At 40.0% G+C, this 20,524-nt stretch overlaps 2 protein-coding genes across 5 annotated transcripts in view; one reads left to right on the top strand and one right to left on the bottom strand.

The window, feature by feature from the left end:
* Positions 1 to 6,849: 6,849 nt before the first annotated feature.
* Positions 6,850 to 9,290, bottom strand: adma (adrenomedullin a). Its single transcript, XM_026165742.2, has 4 exons — positions 9,156 to 9,290; positions 8,460 to 8,562; positions 8,225 to 8,350; positions 6,850 to 8,100 (listed from the first exon to the last, which is right to left on the bottom strand). Exons 2-4 carry the CDS (start codon positions 8,552 to 8,554, stop codon positions 7,827 to 7,829), a joined length of 495 nt encoding a protein of 164 aa, XP_026021527.2. The 5' UTR covers positions 8,555 to 8,562; positions 9,156 to 9,290; the 3' UTR covers positions 6,850 to 7,826.
* A 3,223-nt stretch (positions 9,291 to 12,513) lies between these two features.
* Positions 12,514 to 20,524, top strand: part of sbf2 (SET binding factor 2) — a 106,586-nt gene continuing 98,575 nt past the window's right edge. For 2 of the 4 annotated variants that reach the window (XM_026167769.2, XM_026167752.2), the window contains exon 1: positions 12,514 to 12,708. In XM_026167769.2, coding sequence (XP_026023554.1) covers positions 12,538 to 12,708 — 171 coding nt within the window. In that variant the 5' untranslated portion in view covers positions 12,514 to 12,537. The remainder of the gene's footprint in view (positions 12,709 to 20,524) is intronic. The other 2 variants (XM_080298352.1, XM_026167761.2) reach the window with 1 other exon arrangement.

The following is a 20,524-nucleotide window of genomic DNA, read 5'->3' as shown; positions in this document are numbered from 1 at the left end:
TAGCAGAAATAACTTAAGTAAATACAGTAAGATGAGTCTTTTATACTAAAGTGTACTTAATAAAGACAAAATGAATGGTCTGATATGTAGTAATGATATTTAGAATGTGGTAACTGATGAATGGGGCATCCAATCCAAATCTACTGCTGAAACCTGGACATGTTAACCTGCACAAAACCCTGAAAATAATTTTTAAACCCACCTGTTCTAAAGCACAAGGCTGGCCTGCTTACTATTTGGCTATTATGTTTAGTCTAGCACACCAAATATCCATTATAATAAGTACATTTAATCCTAACCTTTGGGTAATAATACCAACATCTACTCATTGTTTAACAAAATTTGAACTGTTTACTTTTATTTAACAGAAGATGTAGGCTTTTTTTTTCTTTTTTTAAAAAATATTTCAACCACTTTCAGCTGGAATTTTGGATTCTTCCCCTTTTAAACTTTTACTTGCTATTTTTATCAATTTGGATTCCTTTCAGGTTCCTGTTTCTCTTTCTTATGATTTCCTTAAGTTAACTTTCTCATTCAAAGCTGCTGTGGTCCTATACACTGACACCCATTTGGAGCTGCTGAAGCCTACAGCACTCTGTTCTGGTAAAAGCTGTATGATCCAATCATGATCATGCAATCACGGCTGTGGGGAGAATAAAAAAATGGCGTGTGGTTTTGGAGAATTGTTACACCTATGCCTTCTATAGATAGTGAGAGCTGCTATGATGTGGTTTGGACACAGTGGCATTAACAAAAGGACAGCAGGTGGAAGCTGGAAGTGGAAGACTTAGAAGATGGTAAGATGTTTTTCAGTGGGAGGGACAGCTCAGGTCGAGCAGTCTGGAGACAAAGTTAGAGACAAGATTGAGGATGTAGTGAAGAAGGACATGCAGAGGATTGGTGAGACAGATGATCTGCTGTAGTGACCCATAAACAGAGCAGCCAGAAGAAGATAAAGAAGAAGCTTACACCATAGCAACCATTTAACCTGTTGTGCTTACCTTATCTGCACAACAGCCATAGCCTTATCTGAACGTGTCGTCATCTCAAGTTGGATTCTAAAGAAGGTATGCGCAGATTCAGCGATACCTTAAGAGATGCTGTCTGCAGTTTAGGAGTCTACCATCTCTTTCTATTTAAAGGAGCCAGTGGCATAATGTTGGCAGTGCTACTAGTACTGTGAATGTGTTAAAACTGGCCGTCAACAAAGGGAGGGTTTCAGTCAAAGTCAGACATAGCCTGTTGCTCTTTTTCACTATTCTGCTTTCTGTCCATTGGGAACACATGCTCTCTGATACAAACACACAGCTGTGTGTCACCTACTGTACGGTGTGCACACACGGAAATGGCGAGAGGAAAACAGACTCCTGCTTGTATAACCACCAGAGTCCTTTTTAGTCATTAATTCACAGTCTTATGAATGTGCTGGAAAAAACTGGACTCCTCCTGATATTTCATATTTTCATAAGTCACTATCCTCCGTCACTACTCAGTAGATATTAAAACAATAGACAGACTGAGCTTTTTGGCAGTACATTAAAATAATTTTCATATTATTCAATTCTGATGCTGTTGCACACGTGTTTATTAGATAACAGCAATTGAAAACAGGTGTGGCACAATTTCTGAGCACCAGAAAAGGTTTGTCCTCAGGTAGACAATGTTTATAGGCTAGTGACTTTAACTTCTAATGTTATGAAAGTATTTGAGAAGATCATAACTCAAAGGTTATGTAAAGAGGTTGAGCCATTTTTGGTTAAGTATCAGTTTGCTTATATCTACAATAGCATCAATATTCTATTAATTCATTTGTTTTTCTGTCAATTAAACCCATAAATGAACAGCTCGTGACAGAATGACAGATATGTTTGTTGAGAAGATTTTTGAGGTTAAATGGGCCTTTTCTTTATTATTTATTTATTCTAACATCAGCGTGCCCTTGTCTCGATTTGTGTTGATGTCATTTGATAAAACAGTTACCTGATCCAGGGTTATTTTCTCTTATGGGAGGCTTATGTAGTCAGCCTGATCCCCTGTATGAACTGTGAGTTCAAAGCAAAGATGATGATCATATCCGTTTGCTAGGTTTTTAAAATAAAAAAGCAACAGATACATATGCATGTAATATATTCATATTATGATTAGGAGTCTATATTATATACTACACCACTGCATATTTAAATTTTTAATGGAGGCTTTACTGATTCATTGTTTTATCTTTTAAAGTAGATTGATGTTTGTTTCCTTACGTTAATAAAACTAATTGTATTTATAATTTTAAGATATTTAGCAAATTACTATGAATATGCCTGCAGCTAACTTCCACTGCACCGCTACACTGTGATCAATCTGTCGCTTAAATTACAAATGTTTGCAATCTATCTGTGACTCCTCAGCGCAGGAAAACATTTTGTTCTAGATCGTAAGAACCTTTCAGATCGTGTGTCTGGAAACACTGGATCAAATGTCCGAGAGTGGTGTTGGTCTGCAGGCAGCATTATTAGACGCTAATGTGAAGAGTATTGTAATGGTTCTCGCACTGGACTGTGCTAATGTGGGTCTGTGCACCCTCGTATTTGTGAGTCTGATTTAAAAGCACTATAATGTGGAAACATGTATCATCTCCTACTACTTGTGTAAGACCCCTAGGAGGTTTCAGGAGGCCATTAACTGAGCACTCGCACACCTATCTCAGATTCAGCTCGCTATGTTCTGCTGCCTTTATCGTTCAAAAAAAAGTTTCTCAGACACCTCACTGCTGTGGCTGACTGAGTCCCCAAATTGGTTCTTTGTCAATGTCACATCTGACAGGGAGGCCAATGACACAAGAGAAAGCCATTAACCACATTGCAGAGAGATAGACATGAGCGAGGGGTGGGGGGGGGGAGAGAAAAGGACTCACTCTTCCCTAAGCCGGGATTTGAGTGCTGTTTTAAAAGAGGTGTGTCTTCTCTTCTCATCTTTCTCAGTGGCCAGGGTCTGGAAAACAGTACAGATAAAAAACAAAGCACTCAACTACTAATATCAAGCCGCTCTTCTTTCAGCAATTCTATAACACTTGTCAGATAGACTTTCCCGTAAGTCTGTGTTCTTTTTATGCATCAGTGGTTTAGATATGGATACACATAAACTTGTTACGAGTGACAAATGATCGCATACAGTGTAACAAATCTGTATAGAATTTGTTTCTCCCCGTCAATATCTATATGACGGGGAGAAAAATGGATACAAACGTGAAGACCTAGCAGGAAAAATTAAAGTGATTTTTGCCTTTCAGTCTTTATGATGGTGGCCATCTCAGCTACTAGACTAGTATGTCGAATAAGTCCACTCACCTCTTCAGGCTCTGCTGTGTCTGAAGTGAGTTGAAACTGTGCTCAAGGTCTCTCAGAAACATCTAAGTCATGCTGTGCTCTTGTTGCTGAGAAAGTATTTGATTTCTCACCCACCAGCCAGCAGCACACATCGCTCCATCCTTAACTCTTTCATGGCCAAATCTTAGTGCGAGGATATGAGCTAAAACCGAATCCTGAAGTCTGCCATTAATGGACCTTCCACAACTTTATGAGGCAGGTTAATATTAGTAGTAATTACATTCACAGCAGCTCAGTATATGAATTGTTAGGTTTTCCCCCAAATGTCTCGCTCCTTTTTTTTAGAGGCAGAGATGTCCTCTTGTGGTTGATTTGTTGCACTGCAGGATATTTTGCCGAGAAGTGGCATGGCACACACATCACATCAGCAGTTCTCAAACTTTTCATAGCATGTCTAACTTCAAGAAGCTAGGGAAAAGGTGTTTACAATCCCAAACTCACTCTTTTCTCCAATCACTGATGAAAAGTGTGTACTACACCACAATTGAGAACCACTGCATTAGATAAACACGTGGACCTACAAAGAAAGTAATGGTTTTCACTAAAAGGGGGTATTTTTTTAAAGCCTGTAATTGTGCATTGACTTAATTTGCTATAATTTCATTTTCTTAATAAATTTACATAGCATCCATCCAAAGATCATCCAAAGAGAGAGTCTTCTGGTTGTTATCATGTATGAATTTTGGCCTCAGGTTCTTGTGTTTACCTGACAGTAGTGGCAAACATTGTCCTTTTCTGCTGCTATATCCCGTCTGCTCCACGGTTTGATATGTTATCTGTTCAGAGCTGCCCTTTTGCTTACCTTCTTTGTATTGAGTGGTTGTTTGAGTTATTGCTCCCATTCTATCAACTTAACCTCCTAAAACCCAAACTCTTTCATGGCATGCATTTTTCATTTCTCTTTGCTATTGTGACTTTATAGTGTTTGACAAAACCATCCTAGGAGGTTAAACTCTCGCCGTGCATCTCTGGTACCAACAAGGTATTTTCACCCAGAGAACTGTCGCTCACTGGATATTTTCCCTTTTTCAGAACGATCTCTGTAAATGGTTGTGTGGGAAGATCCTAGAAGATCACCAACAATCATGTTAGGTTTAAAGTCACTTTAATCACATTTCTTCCTCATTCTGATGTTCAGTTTGAACTTCAGCAAGTTTTCGTGACCATGTCTACAAAAATGCATTGAGTTGCTGCTATTTGACAGGCTGTTTAGATATTTGCATTAAGAAGCAGTTGAACTGGTGTATTTAATAAAGTGGACAGTGGCTGTAAGTGAATACTGCACAACTCCTCACATCGCCTCACAAGAGGACTCAGATTTACTGGTGTAACCACAAACGGGTCCAGTCCCAGATTTAGACTGATAGTGGTGGAGATTATGAGGATAATCCTCTCAGCTCAGGTTGTCAAGGTACTTTTAGAGTTGGCTTCAGAGGCCTAGCTCTTAGTCTTGGGCCTGTATCATTTTGATTGACATTATTGTTATCAGATAGAGTGTTCGCCTGTCCCCTCTCCTCTCAGCAGTGCCTCAAACAATGAAAGTATGTGGATCTCATTGTTACCATAATTCTTTTCTGCATTTTCCAGATGAAAGTCATTTGGATTTGGGTATTAAATTTCAAATAGTGAGTGGATCTTAGCTGACAACAAGCAGGACCTAAAATAATTCTCATGATAGCTCTTTGAGTTTAATAGCAACACCTGGAGTTTAGTCTGCAGTAAGCTGTGAAATGTCTGTAAGGTTTTTTACCAGCTGGTCTAGACTCATTAGTTTGCTGATGCATCACCATGCCACAGTCAGACTGGTGACGCCAGTGACAAAACGTCTCTGGCGTCACCAGCTGATTGGCTTACTGAAGGAGTGACACCGTTACATGGTTAGAATTCTATTCTTAGAGTGATTTTGCAGTGATGAGGAACACTTTACAGTTTTACTTCCTGCAGGTTTTTCCTTTTGTCTTGGAATTTAATTCCCAGACGAAGTGTAAGTAAATTAATATTTAAGAAATCCATCGTTTGATTTACCACTAGATGGCACATTTGCTTTGCTTCAGTTTTATTGCACTATGTGTGGCTCTTTTGCTATTCTGTAATTTGTGGTTCACGTTTTGTCTTTAGTTACTGTTCTATATTAATTATTAAATGTATCAGTTGTCTATACTTCAAAAATAGAAAACAAATCTAAATCGTTCAAATGAAAACTTTTTACAACAAAAACTATATTAAATGGCCTGTATTTATATAGCGCTTTACTAGTCCCTAAGGACCCCAAAGCGCTTTACATATCCAGTCATCCACCCATTCACACACAGGTGATGGCAAGCTACATTGTAGCCACAGCCACCCTGGGGCGCACTGACAGAGGCGAGGCCACCGGGCCCTCTGACCACCACCAGTAGGCAACGGGTGAATTGTCTTGCCCAAGGACACAACGACCAAGACTGTCCAAGCCGGGGCTCGAACCGGCAACCTTCAGATTACAAGGCGAACTCCCAACTCTTGAGCCACGATCGCCCATTCAGTTGTTTGTTTGTTTTTTGTTTTTTTTTAAACTGTGAATGCTCACAATCGGGATAGGCAGAACTTAAATTTGTAATCTAATAATATAAAAAAGGAAGGTTCTCACCCAACACTGTTAATTAATAATTTCATTCAGCTGACTAACCTAAGTGAATAAATAATACCAATTTAAATTGTGCCATAATATTGCAGTTATGGCCGTCAAATATCTCTAGATGGCAATAGAGGACACATAACACCGCTGTGATCCTCACTTTGTTTCTACCTGCACTTTGAACAGCTGTAATATGAATTTCCACTAAATTAAAAGCAGGAATCTTATCATTCAAATTACAAAGAAAGAGTAGTAATAATCTTTGAGCTGATATGAAAGACCCATCTTTTATTCCCTCTGTGATTTAAATGAGTGTTAAAAAGTGCACATTTCATTGTTGTGAATACTTCTGAATATATTAAATGGTTTAGGAGGGGTGAAAATGGGACATCTGAATGATTTAAATCTGGTTCGGTCTTTGTTGTGCTGGAACGGGAACGTTTTGATCGGTGCCGTGTTTGAGTAGCTTTTGGGATGATATGGAAAGAATGTTAAACCGGAACCCCCCGCATCAGCCGACTTGTGTCCCAAACATCTTCCATTGAACACAGATGTAGCCAAAGCCTCAGCCTCCTCCAGTGGCTTCAGGGCTGCTCTGTGGTGTCGAGAGAACCAGCAAATGTGAGCTGAACCTAGCAGGAATGTGCCTGGCAACCTGTCTGCCCTTTTTTTTTTTTTTGAGTGGGATCATAAATAGGGGGATGCAGCAAGAGAAGGGAGGGGGGCTCTAATGAGAACCTTTAAACACTTAACAGAGTCCAGGTGCTCTTTGTTTTGCTGTAACAGTCTGCCCTCAGACAATAGAGTGCCACTTTGAATTCACACGAGCCAGGAGCACAAAGAAAGGAGAGCCAAACAAGGTTTAGATTTTGTATGCAAAATGTTTATTGAATGACATTATTGCTGCGACACAAATAAAATAGAACACATTTACAAATATATAATATACCTCTAAAACAGATATCCTATTACCACAGTTTGCAAGAGTAATGACAAATAGCTACAATGCCCATATATTTCTTCCTGTACAAAAATAGCTCTATCTGTATAAGTACTTTGCTGTAACTCCTATGTAATATTTAAATAAAGTAATTCATATTTACACATACCTGCAATAAAAACAAATATGGATTGCACTTGTGTTTTTTTACAAACAATAACATTTCAAGTATATTTCAGTCCATTAAGAACTGGCACGTATATCACATAATCTAAGGCATTTTTCCCTTATACAGTGTCCAAAACTTGATATAAACTGATAGCTTTAGAGCTGTGGAGCCTATCTTCGTGTTTGGCATTGTGATGAAGATGTCTTTTCCTGATGATTCATTTGACTTTAAGTCCAAATGGAAAAGTGCAGACAAGTACTGACAGTTTCATGGAACACAATGGCACAAATCCTTAAAGGATAGCACTTATCAAAGTCTTGGCCTTGAGGAATAAATGTGTTAAGTCCCAGAATATTAGAAGAGTCCTCCCCCTTGATCGAGAGGATGAGTCCACTTTGCCAGGTATTAGCACTCTTCCTCTTCCTCTGCCATGCAGAGAGCAGCACCTGTAGTTTGCTCCATGCTGTGCCATCCAGTGTCTATAAGCAGCTGCAGTTTTTCTTTTTTCTTTGAAAGTTGTACATTGCTGAGCTCATTGCAAGGCTCGGGCTTTGGACAAACTCAGCTGCAGCCAGTTTTGCTCTGATTCACTGACTCAGTCCTCCAGCCTGGAACAAATGTGCTGGAGCATACTTGGCTGTAGTCTGAGGCACTTCAAGAATTTTAAAGCAGAGCGCACAGGACACTACTCCTTTACTTTTGTTCCCAACTCCCTTTGCAAAGTGGTGCTCATGTCCGTCTGAGGAGGGCCTCAAGCTTGTGAACTTGTGAGTCAACCGTGCTCCACACGGGCCTCAGCCTGCCCTTCTCTAGCCTTAGTGAGACTCTGTATGATGGAAGGGAGCGACGCCTCCGGCCATATCCGTGTGCGCTAATTTTGTGGGCAGGTGCATTCCCGCCCCTTAACTTGCCCATCTGGTGCAGACGATCTGCCAGGTCGTGCACTGTGCAGGTACCCAGGGAACAGCCTGAAGACCTCTTGGTCCGGACGTGGATGTCAGTGCTGGAGGACAAAGGGAGAGGGCATGAGTCTATACTGTTCAATCCTGAACTGTTAATAGCTGACTTTGGATTTCTTGAATTTATATTTACTTTATAATAAGACTGTCAGAATTGCACGATCTTACCTGGAATGTGGCAACAATGCATCCCTGATGTCTTCTGGTCTGACAAGGTGCTCAGCCTCTGCTCTCTTCTCTACTGATATGGTGTCAACATCTCGCCTCAGTCTGCTTCCTAGCCATATGCTTAGCCTGTAAGAGGAAGGGGAAAAAATGCCATTAGTCCAAGGTAGATAATTGAAATGCTGAGTGTCACACCCTGCCTCGGGTTCAAATGAAAATCATGCCTCAGTTAACTCACCTCTTTTTCAATTCAGGATTCACTTCAAGTTCCACACAGTGTGCTACTGTTGCCAGCAAACAGCAGCAGATGAAGGACTGGAAGATCAATTTCATTTTGGCTCCTGTTTGGAGAAGGAAAAAAAAAAAATCAATAGTTAGTTACTCGTACATTTTTATTAATATTTAACTATACAAATTTCCTGCTGTCCTTCTGTCCATGCTAGACTCCTTCATACTGTAATAAGTGTGCTTGCTTACACAAGAGTCCAAAAGCCAAGTTATTTGCACATATCATTCATTTATTTAGAAAGTTAAGCTAAGGTCAGATCTTGCTGGGCTAAGTAAACCTACAACCATGCTTTGGGCCCCTGGCCAGTACTGTGAAGGACACAGTCTCCCATTAAGCAGGCAAAAATAGTTCACAAACAAATGTAATTCAACTCAGTCACCTGATTAAATAGAACAAAACAGCAAAATTATGTGCAATAATATGATAAACAGCACATGGTATGCTGCCCCTGTTGGATGCTTTGCACCTTAAAGGCAACTCCTTAACAGACGCACACATTAAGAGCTGAACTGCTTATATAACCAGACAGATAACCTGTTCTTGTCTCTACACTTGTGCCCTGACCTCAAAAAAGCAAGGATAAAGCCATCAGCTAGTGGCATAACAAATCTAAGCAATGTCTATTTTAAAGGCAAGTGCACATACCTTAGTCTCTGTTCTTTAGTTGGATGAGAAAGCTCTTCTTCTTCTTCTAGAATCAGCTGGGAAAGAGTACTCCACAGGTTTCTTGAGATTGCTTCTAGTTCTGTAAGGCAGCTGTGTCACTCTGCTAATAGCTCCTACACACCAGACGGACAGCCCTTTATACAAAAATTGTAGGAGGGGCTAATGAGTGACACACTCATTCTCTCATCCTTTCCCCCCCACCCCATCCAGTACACTACTGCTGCGCTGTTGTTCATGTACTACAGCAGTTAAAACTTCAGGAATGCATTTGAAAAAGCATTAAACATGAAGCATTAAAGGAAATTTAAGAGTTGCTGTCATTGTGTTCTTCTTTCATGCTTTCAGTGAGTCACAGCACTAGATTTTTTCTTTTCTTTTTTTCTTTTCTTTTTCTTTTTCTTTTTGCACCTCAGCATGACTCTTAAAAATAAAATAATGTTTGTTTGTTTGTTTGTTTGTTTGAATTTAAGTGTGTGTATAACCAAATGGGTAGTCATTATTTATGTAAGTCAAACAGTGCACTCACTGTGCCAGTAAACGTACAACATGTTCGCGTCAGATAGCTGCTTTCTCCAGTGGGTGTTAATCACAGAAAGAAAAGAGCTTTTCCTTTGTGGCTGTAATATTTGAACTTTAGTTGTAATATTTGGACTTTAAGGTCACACGGCTATAGTTTTTGTTAATGCTCTTTTCAGTCCATCTGGCTAATTGTTTGAAGTAAAATTTAAGGAATGCTTCATCAGACTCCTTTTCAGGGCACTCCCTGATGTGCTGAACTTCCACATTAGCTTGAGAATGTACTGGATGATGAATTTGAGACGTTGAAAGAGACACTGAACATAATAAGGGATTAAATAATACATGTATTCCCAACTATAAACAGAGTATGCTCTATGTTTTTGTTTGTAAGAGGCAAATATTTGACTATGGGCTTACCACAAATTTATTTAGATAAATGTGAAATGGAATTTTACAATTAACTAGAAATAAAGTTACAAAAGAACTGTCACGTGTGAACAATATTAACTCAGTGTGCCAGTGTGTGTGAGTAATCTCACCTCACTTTTCACCTTAGGAATGCAAGTTCACACAGGTGATACCAACATGTCTCATTAGTTTGAACTTTATTATATTTATATCTTTTTCATTATAACTCAAAATTTGCATGTTGCTTTTACACGAAAACACAGGAAAATGTTTTAGATTTCCACAGCGCGGAAAATCAAAACTGTCTGTGGGATTCGTGAGACAGATGCTTATTACGAGCCCCTTAGGGAGGACGAAAATAAATAAATAAATCACATAAAATTGCATAAAAAATAACCAGCTGGGGAGGCTAAGACTTTGTTTATCTCATCTCACTGAGCCACGGCTAGTGAAGATCTAGTGTGTGTCTGTATTTGAGATGAGCACAAACAGGTAATATGCACCCAAGAATGACCCTGTGTGTGAAATGCTGTAAATACCAACTTTTCTCTTTTTTTTCAGAATAGAAATTCCAGTACAGAAATTTCCACAAGGCACTGGATATGGTGTAAATTAACATTGCAGAGAAGGTCCAAGTATTTCTTTCAGTTTTGATACTTGTTTCACTTTCAATTATGGGGAAGAAAAGCTCAAACTGAATTAAAGACGATGTAACGCTTGAAATTCCCCTGTAGCGCACCAGCATCCTGTAATTCGTATATCATTATAATTAAAAACTTTCTTGAGTTTATTTATAACTCAGACAACCTCATTCTTTGGTGTCATATTTCAAACTAAAAAAAAAAAACATAAATGCCAAACACATGTGTTGTAAACCAGCGAATGTTTTGCAAGCACTTTGTAATGATAATTGCCTCCAGCGGACAAATAATTCCCCTACCAGAGTTTACAACAAGAGATGGTGCAATCATGACAACAAAACTCCTCTAGTGCTTTTTGGCTCCTTATATAGCAATCTTTTGAAAGTCCTTTGTGATGTTGTCCTGGTAAGATGACCCGACAGTTTTTGTACAACCTTACAGTTTAATGCATGAGTAGGTCTGTGTGTCAGAAAAGCCGAGCAACAGTTGTCATGTTTGGGAGGAGAGGGAAAAAAAGAGGCTGTCAGTCCCCAAAGCACAAATTGCAAAGGTAAGTCATAATTATTACCTTGAAATATCCATTGTGCTGTGGGGTCTGTTTACATAATGATCATTCTTGTGTTGCGATAAACACTTTATAAAAAAGGAGTTTTAATATGTTCTGCCACAGGTTCAACTCTTTGACTACCTGTGTCCTTTTTCTAGCAGATGAACAGCACGAGGGGGAAAAAAAGAAGAAGAGAGAGGAAATTGCTTGCTGTCTTCCTGCTATTGTTGACAGCAAAGGTGGTGGTGGTGGATGCCTGTCTCTCTCACTCACATATTACTCATCGACACGTGCTACTCGGCTTGTCCTTTTCTCTTTTTTTTCATTGATACTAAATATGTTGCACAAACACGATATTTGACCCCTTTTTTTACACAAAAACAACTAAAAAAATTAATGTTACATTAAATTTGTACGTCTATGGAATAGTCCCTGCATGGGGATTTTTAATTTTTGCAGTTGGCGTTGGAGTTCGTAGCATAAAAAGTAAAAACAAATCAGAAAATTCAGTTTTAGCTTCAGACAGAGCTGACTAGTGGCCAATGTGCACTTAAGGTTAAGGGTTTGTACACACTCCACTGGTTAAGAGATGTTACATCACAATCACCATGCTAAAAAAAGAGCATAGCATGGATAATAAAACAGCATGTGGTGATATAGTAACATGGAAACTTCTGCTGACTAAAAATCTGATGCAAATATTTTACATTACTAAGTGAAAGTGAGTGTGTGTGTTTCTTTTTTAATTGTTTGCATTTTAGAGCAGTTCTACTGTATATATCTTGTCTCTTCTGTTTTCCATTTATTTTATTCCTGATGTCTTTACTATTTTTTTCCTGCACGGTTGGCTGGAGCACCCACGTTGTACACGTGCAATGACACTAAAGGGCTATTCTATTCTATTCTATTCTATTCTATTCTATTCTATTTACAGAGTCTCTAGCAAATCCAAGAGTGGCCTAGATAAAATTCCCTATTAGAATTGCTTGGTTTCTTTTCTGTTATACTGCATATTACTTACAACTGTGCCATGAGCTGACTAATGCTGTGATATGAGGCCGTTCAAATAAAAATAATTTTCCTAAACTTCACACAGTTATAGCAAAATATAGTATTCTTTTGGTTTTGGTGGCTGTAGGTTTGGTTGCCCTCGATTTATAAAAAGAAACAGTGCTTGAGGGCCAAAACGAGCCTCTGCTGGAGCACAGAGCTGTATTTGTAAACTCGAGAGGGCCCACGCCCATGGATGTATCCCGCTCCTGCACGCAAGCGCAGTGACACTCCTTCTGTCAAACATGGCTGTGCTTTGGAAGAAGGAAAAATGCTGAATTGTGTTGGTAAATCTCGGGAAAAGCGGCAGACATGGCTAGATTGGCTGACTATTTTACTGTCGTGGGATACGATCAGGAGAAAGCCGGTAAGTTTGGCTCTCAGATTGAGCTGGCGGAGCTGAGGTTTATGTCCAGGCCGTCAGTCAGTGTGTGTGTGATGATGTTGATGCTAGATAGCATTGCGCTAGCTTAGCCACACGGCTACAAGGCGAGACTGGGAGATACTTTTTCTTCCTTTTTGGTTTTTACCCCCTCCTCCTCAACCAGCCACACGCTCAATCCAGCGGGCGTGTGTTTACACAGAAAGCACACGCCTGATGTTAAGTCACCAGTGGATGTTTACACACGAGGAGTTGGGATATTTGACTTGGATCAGCTGAAACTTCTCGTGGATTCAGAAAAAAAAATCTGTCACATCCTGCCCTGTTGATCGTGAACCTGTTATCAGGTCTAAGGGGCCATTCAGCCACATAAAACCAAAATCTAGCTCCTCCTTTATCATATTTGTGTGCTTACTCAAGCCAGGTCAGGATTGCTATTGGTAGCCGGTTTTGCTTCTATGTTGTGTATTCTTTTTTTTGGGGGGGGGGGGGGGGCGCTTGCTGTTGCACCTCAGCTGTCCTGCATGCTCTGTTTCCGGTCTGTGTTTACCCGCTGTAGCCACATTTGTCAGCGAGTTGTTGTGTTGTATTTATTTATTTATTTGCTGGAAGAATGCTGAAGTGGTTCATGATGGGCGTAACATTATACAGCTGCAACAAAAGGGCAGTGCCTGCTCTGGGCCAGTGTCCTTTTCCCTCCTCTTCCCTCTCCACTGTTGTGGGACAGGAAGCTCCTCATGCTTCCACTTACAAGCTGTACCTCAGGTCCAGCCTCGCATTCTTTTCATCCAAGACAGGAAACAGCTTTGCACACATTTCCAAGCATTCATAGATAAAGCCATGAAAACATCTTGGCATTGCACGCATTGTTCGTGCTGTGCACAGGGCATGAATGGTACTACAGTTTATCACTTCTCATGATGCACTGTTATCCTGTGAAAGTGATGCATAATGAGCTGCCTGGAGAAAGTTTAAAAAACTGATCTAATCTGCATTGAGGATATAAAAGAAAGTTTCCCGGCCACTTTTTCAATGGCATCCGTTCAGTGCCATGTGCTTTCAGAAGGGGGCTGGAGCAGCTGAATCCCCTCAGTCACCATCGCTTGCTATGCATAATAGGTAAACAGTGCTTTTCATCAGCTCTGTGCACCCCGGCGCCAACTGACAAATGAATATTTTGTGCTCCGGGGACAAAATGTTCCTGGCGTCACCCGAAGAGTCTGAATGGATTCACATTCAGATGGTCTCGCCACAAGAAGACGCAGGGGCCACGAGTTAAGTCTTTTCTTTGCCTGCCTCCTGATGATGAAGAAGTTAGCTGCAGGGAGAGAGAGGGAGCTGTAAAAAGTCCACTAGCATGAGTTGTGGCTGATTATGTCTTATCTCTGTGGAAGCCTCTCTGGGGGACAAAAATATTCCTGAAGTCCTGACTGAATTGTATTCCTATCGGGTGATGGTTTGGACACCAGTCCTGCAGGAACGCCCGTGTCTGTAAGCAGCAGAACTTGAAAATCGCACTGCCTTCTATATTTGTTAGGAAAATAAACAGATGAATTCTCCACAGCGATGACTTGAGTGAGAAGAGTGTTTTCATTGAAGGCATGCTATTCACGGTAATGTGCAGCAGCTTGTCTAGACGGCAGATTTTTCCTGGCCACCTCGCTCATTAATTCAAACCAGGGATCCCTACATGGGTCCTCATTAACCCTCCTGTTCTGTGCTGGCATTTGCTCCACTGCCCTGACCCACTTCTCATTGTTAGATTACTACGAATGGATCTGCTAGAAATAACACAGAGCCCACAATCTGTTGAGTTTTAGGCTGGCTCACAGTTTGTAGTAAAATTAGACTCCAGCTTTTAAAATAATGAATTGCTGTTGGTTATTATTGTAATAGTATGACATTAATGCTTTTAAAGTCAGGTAAGTATTTAAATTGGTGGCAGTGGAGCTTTTCTAATGCAAGCTCATGCATGCAAGTACGTAAGGCTGAAGTTGCAATACCATACACTGTATTTTTTGTTTACCATAATTCCACATGTATGCTGTTGTTTGTTACTTAGGTCTGCTTTTTGTTTTTCTTTGGAATCGCATGACCCAGTTTCAGTAACTTGCTTAAATTGCTGTTTTATTTCTTTTCTGTGTCCCCTGAGTGTCAACATAAATCCAGCTAGACTATTTGTGATATTTTCATTACCAGGCAGATGACCCAATTCATGAAATATAGTTCAGATCACACTTATTGTGCGATTGGTCCACCAGACTGAAGTGATTTAAAACAAGCAATAAAACACTGAAGTTTGGCCCCTTCTAAATCCAGAGTTTGTTGCTGTTGGTTGAACCTATAGCTGGCACACACTTTTGTCATTTACGTACCTCTGAAATATAAAAAAATTATGTGCAGTCGTCAGTCTGATAGCAAGGAATATAACCGGCAGATTCCTCTTTTAGAAATTGGACCTGAGTCTGTGTCCCTGGGGGCTAGTGTCATGAGCCATAAACCCTGGAATTATTTTCACGAATGAGTTGGAATGTGAAAGCGCCTCGTTTGAAGGATGCAGCCTGTATCGAACCCACAGTGTATCCTGGCTTTTTCCTTTTGCATTAAGGCGCTGTTTCCCTTTACTGGCAAAGGTTTATATACGGTTTGGCATGCGGTTCCCCATAAATTGCAATTTGCCAAGTGAAAAAGAGGTATCTGCCCAGCTGCTTTTCTGAAACAATTTATTGGTGGTGTATCATCACTTTTTATTGAATCAAACTGCTTTTGGAATGTGTTTCACAGACACAGAGCCCAAACTCTACGGTCTGGATTTTCGAGTTTGGACATTGGGCAACGGCTTATGTAACAAGCACAGTCCTGGAAAAAAACAAAACAAAGAAAGAAGACCTTCCATAAGAGCAAAATACTTCTATCTACTGCTATCTTTTAAAGATAGGATAATGCTATTGGTACCCTGATAGATGCAAGTCTGCAGCTTTAGATGTGTGATTATCAGGCATACTAGTAATATGAGTCCACGCAGCCATCTGTTTTTGGACTCTTCCTTGTCTGAGTTGTGGGGACAGCAGTCCAAGCAGAGCAGAGCTTTTCCAGCTAATATGTGGAGATACAGAGGCATTCCCAAGCTAGCCGAATTGGGCCTCCTCCCGCTAAGGTATCCAAGAAGCATCCTAGATGCTCAGACCTCCTAAACTGGCTCTTTTTGAGGAGTAGTGGCTCTCCAAAACATCCAAAAAACATCTTCACCTGATCACTGATAATACCCAGACACCCTTCATAGGAAGCTTATTTCTGCTTTTTGTATCCATACTGTTCAGGTCACTTGCAGCTCATTTCCATCAATGAGTTTAGAAATGTACATAAACAATTCTCATTCTCTAATTCTCATCCCTGCTGCTTGGCACTCGGCTGCAAACCTCCTCTCCTCAAGCTGGAGGTCACTGCTCAGTGAAGCCACAAGTACCACGTCATCTGCAAAATGCAAAATTTTAATTCTGAGGCCACACACTGGAAACCTTCTGCTACTGCCTGGAAAGCTCTGTGCCAGAGTCCATCCACTTGTTAGTTCAGCCTAAGAGTGACAACTCTGAGCATAGTTAGGGAGTAGTTTATAAGTTGGAAAAGCTTTGGGTTCCGCAGTATTTCCCCTCTTGGATTTTCTCTTTTAATGATGACCACAACATTACTGCACACAGAAGCTGTTTCTCTGATTACGGTGGGATCGCGGTCAGCAGAAACACATTAAGGCTGGTTTCAAGATACAGACTAGATAAGAGCATTCCTGGCAAAACAGAAGCAAAGGTTTTCTCTTTTAATTTTAAGTGGTTTTACAAGAATTATAATAATAATAGATTGCATTTATATAGTGCTTTTCGGGGCCCTCAAAGCACTGTACAATTCCACAATTCATTCACTCTCACATTCACACACTGGTGGAGGGAAGCGAGGCTGCCATATCTTGTAACCTTCCGGTTACAAGACGAACTGCCAACTATTTGAGCCACGTTGGGTTTTGTATTGTAATGTCATCAGTGGGTGTGTTGCAAAAGTTTCTTATGTTCTGTTCTATTAGGTTTACCTACATGTCTGATTAGGCAATCAGTGATGGCATGGATTCAGCCGGTTGCTGGGTTGATGAGATTCCCGTAATATCCCAAATGGGAATGATGCTCAGCTAGTTGTAAGAGTAAAATGTGGTTAGATGTAGACGTCAAATGTGTATCTCAGAGATCTCTATCAAGGATAAATGGCTGTTCCCAGCTTTAATAATAGTGCAATATAGAAGCTGTAACCTGGCAAATGGGAGAGTATTGGGGTTTGGTTTATTTCTAACAAACATAACTTCCAGTTATGCAAGAAATGCGAAGCTGCCAACTAGGGCTGCCACAAACGATTATTTTGATAGTCGACTAGTCACCGATTATTTTTGCGATTAGTCGACTAATCAGATCATCATCCATTGGACGTAAAACTACAGCTTATTGCACCAGCAGCATCTGCTCTTATATAACTATCATTAGCTTACAGCTTTAAGTGTTTAAGGTCTGTGCTAACTAAAAATAAAGACAAGATGATAGTTTATTAAATTTTAATGAAATTTGCAGATTGTTTCGGTGAAGTTTAATAAACTCCTTGCTATCTAAAATATAACAGGACACTGGAGTATATTCTGGAGCATCTCACACTTCTGATAATCAGTTGTCTGCTTGACATTTATTCAGCTGTGTAAAAACTTTAATCTCAGACAAACTGATTTACTCAGGAACAAATAAAATACAAAAAAAAAAAAAGCCAAACAATAACATTTTAAGTTATCTATGTGACTCATATATATTTAACCTGAGGAGTGAAAGACGGCGGTGGGTTTGAAAACGATTTGCGGGGAGTCCGGTGTTCTCACGGCGCTAGTGAGCCTAGCCCCCCGGCTCGCTAACGAGCTAGTGGGTAACAGATGTCTCCGAAAACGTCGGAGCGCTTTTGAAAATATGTGGTGTCCTGATAAACTGAGCAGATATTTGAGGTTTACACAGCTACATTCTCGCCTGAAAATATGTTAAACGTTTATTTTGTGACCCGCCATTGTTGGAAACTGCGCTGGGCCGCGCTATGAATTCTGGGACACAGCTGCTTCTTCTTCTTCTTCTTCTTCTTCGGGGTTTAACAGTAGCTGACATCCTTGTACATGCAATGCTGCCATCTTCTGTTTCAGTCCGTTATTACACTCTTAAATCCTGCCACTTATTCCTGCGTCTTTTGTGATCTTACAAAGCTTCAAACGACGCGTCGACTATTAAATCAGTCGTCGACGATTTTGATAGTCGACGTAATCGTGACTAGTCGACAAATCGTGGCAGCCCTACTGCCAACTAGAAAATTTGATCTAAATTGTAACTATAAACTTAAGTATATTTGGAAAAACACAGTAAGTTGTCTTCATATCAGTATCATGGAAATTTTGGAAAAATAGTTAGATGGAAGTTTTTTTTAATAGGTCAACCAGCAATAATTCCATGCCAGTTTTTTTTCTGTCCAAAACTTCCATGAATTGACTTTTTGTTGCAACCTTTAACAAGTGTGTTTGTGCTGCCTTTTGAACCCACTTTCAAGGGAAGCACATTGGCCTTTCTTTAAAAAGGATGTCACTTTTACTGTTAAGAGTTTCAATCTTTTGTCCCCTTTTTTGCTCAGTTATTCGATCAGGTTGGAAATGCTTTATAAACAGCATATATTGCTGCTTCTCAGGTTTATCTTAATGGCTGTCTTCCTAAACTTTCGCTTAACTTTGCCATTAGACCATTTCTTGTTTTGCTTGTGTTGATCGGCACCACGTAGGGTTGTAGTTTCATCTACAGAATCACATCCTTTTTCAAGTTCGAGCACTATTTGACATGCAGTCATACATCTGTAGCTTTGTGGTTCCTTCTTGTCTTCTGTTTATGCCTGCGTAGTTAAGGAGCTTGTTAGAGACTGCATGAAATATAGAACTTTTCCTGGAGCTTTTTCTATTTGGAACAAAAACTTTCTTACCAGGAATTTGATAATAAAACAAATTAGGTTTGGAAAAAATGACGCAGGCAGTTTGTTCAGTGGGGCTGATTGACATGGGCTGTTCATTTTATCATTAAGTGCATATTATCACAAAAAAACAATGCTTTTACATTTATATTACTGTGCTATGTCTTGAGCTATCCTTTGTTTCTTTTTGCATAATCATACATGGAAATGGGTTGAGGTCACAGGCAGGGATAGCTCAGTAGGTAGAGTGGTGGCCCCATGATCGGAAGGTCGGTGGTTCGACTCCACTGAACGGCTACCCTGAGGTACCCCTGAGCAAGGTACCGTCCCTACACGCTGCTCCCCGGGCGCTGCATTGGTGGCTGCCCACTGCTTCACTGGGTGAATGGGTCAAATGCAGAGGAACTATTTCCCTACGGGGACTAACACGCACACATTACATTACATTACATATTACATTACATTACATAGGTCTGGGCTCTGGGGAGACTGATGCTATTCCACTGTCCGTTATTCATGTATGCTTTTAATGCAGTGGCGCTGTTGTTTGGGATTATTTTCATGCTACAAAATAAGCCCCTGCCAATCAGATGCTTCCAGATGGAATAGTATGCTGGTTCGAGATCTTCATGGCATTTTTCTGTATTCATAATTCAATCAATTTTGACAGGACCCCCTCCCCCCCCCCAGATCAATGGCTGAAATTCAGATGACAGAGCCTCCACTGTGTTTTACAGAAGGCTGTAGAGGCTCACTGTTGTACCTCTCTCCTGACCTTCTCTGTGCAACTTGATGATCTTATAGCGTGACAAATGCAAATTTGGACTAAGAATTTCAAATGTGTCTGCTCTAATCTGATTTTCAGCCCAGTTCTTGTGTAATTACATACCCCAGCCTTTTTCCCCTTTTCCCTTTGTTATGAATGGCTTCCACTGTGATGATTTGTGTGTGAGGAACATTAGATGGGTCAACTAAAGGGCCAGATCTGGAGTATAAAGGTGGTGATACTAAATATGAACTGTTATGATTACTGCGCCTTTTTCTTATTTTCTTTGCAGAATATAAAGAAATGAAGGATGCCTTAAAGCTTTTGCACAGTACTGAGAATTCATTTATGACAGTGAATGTGCACAGGAAGGACTGAACTGAGCTATGGGTGCATAACAGTTTGGGACGAAGACACACTAGGCCTTTATTACAAACTTTGTTGCAATATTGACATAGCTTTATCTGGAAGGCATTTATTCCTGTGTAGGTGATGTTAGATTAGTAAGCTCCACTGATGTTCAGGGATGCTAATTTCATGATGTATGTGGATTATAAAGTGCTGCCATGTGTCGTTTTTCTTTGTAAGTTATGTGGTCTGTTTTGTTGTTAGTGGTAACAAACACATTGAAAATGGTGGCTGGCTCTGTGTTTCTGGAAAACTCTTTTTTTTTTTCCTTTGTTTTTGTTTTTGTTTGTTTTGTTGTTGTTGTTTTTTTATCAAAATTTGCTGAAAGTTTGAGGTTTGTGAATAATAAATTTCAAAATGGGCTTGCAGTGACTTTCTCCATTTTTCTTCTAGTTTAGTGACAAGATAATAATGGTTACCAAGGACAGGAGAATATAAATCGTCTCAACATTAATCCGCACTTCACAGTTCTTTATTTTTGTCATCTATCTTAATGAGGGGAACACAAAACAGCCAGTCGTTGAGAAGATTTATAGCGATTCAAGTGTTTATTTTTATTTTATTTTATTTAGAAAAGTTAATTACAGGTTACACCTTTAATATCCATCT

The sequence above is a fragment of the Astatotilapia calliptera genome, chromosome 1 (assembly GCF_964374335.1).
Source record: "Astatotilapia calliptera chromosome 1, fAstCal68.1, whole genome shotgun sequence".
Classification (NCBI taxonomy): Eukaryota; Metazoa; Chordata; class Actinopteri; order Cichliformes; family Cichlidae; genus Astatotilapia; species Astatotilapia calliptera.
Note: the sequence above shows the minus strand (reverse complement) of the source record. Positions and strands in the feature narration are given on the sequence as shown.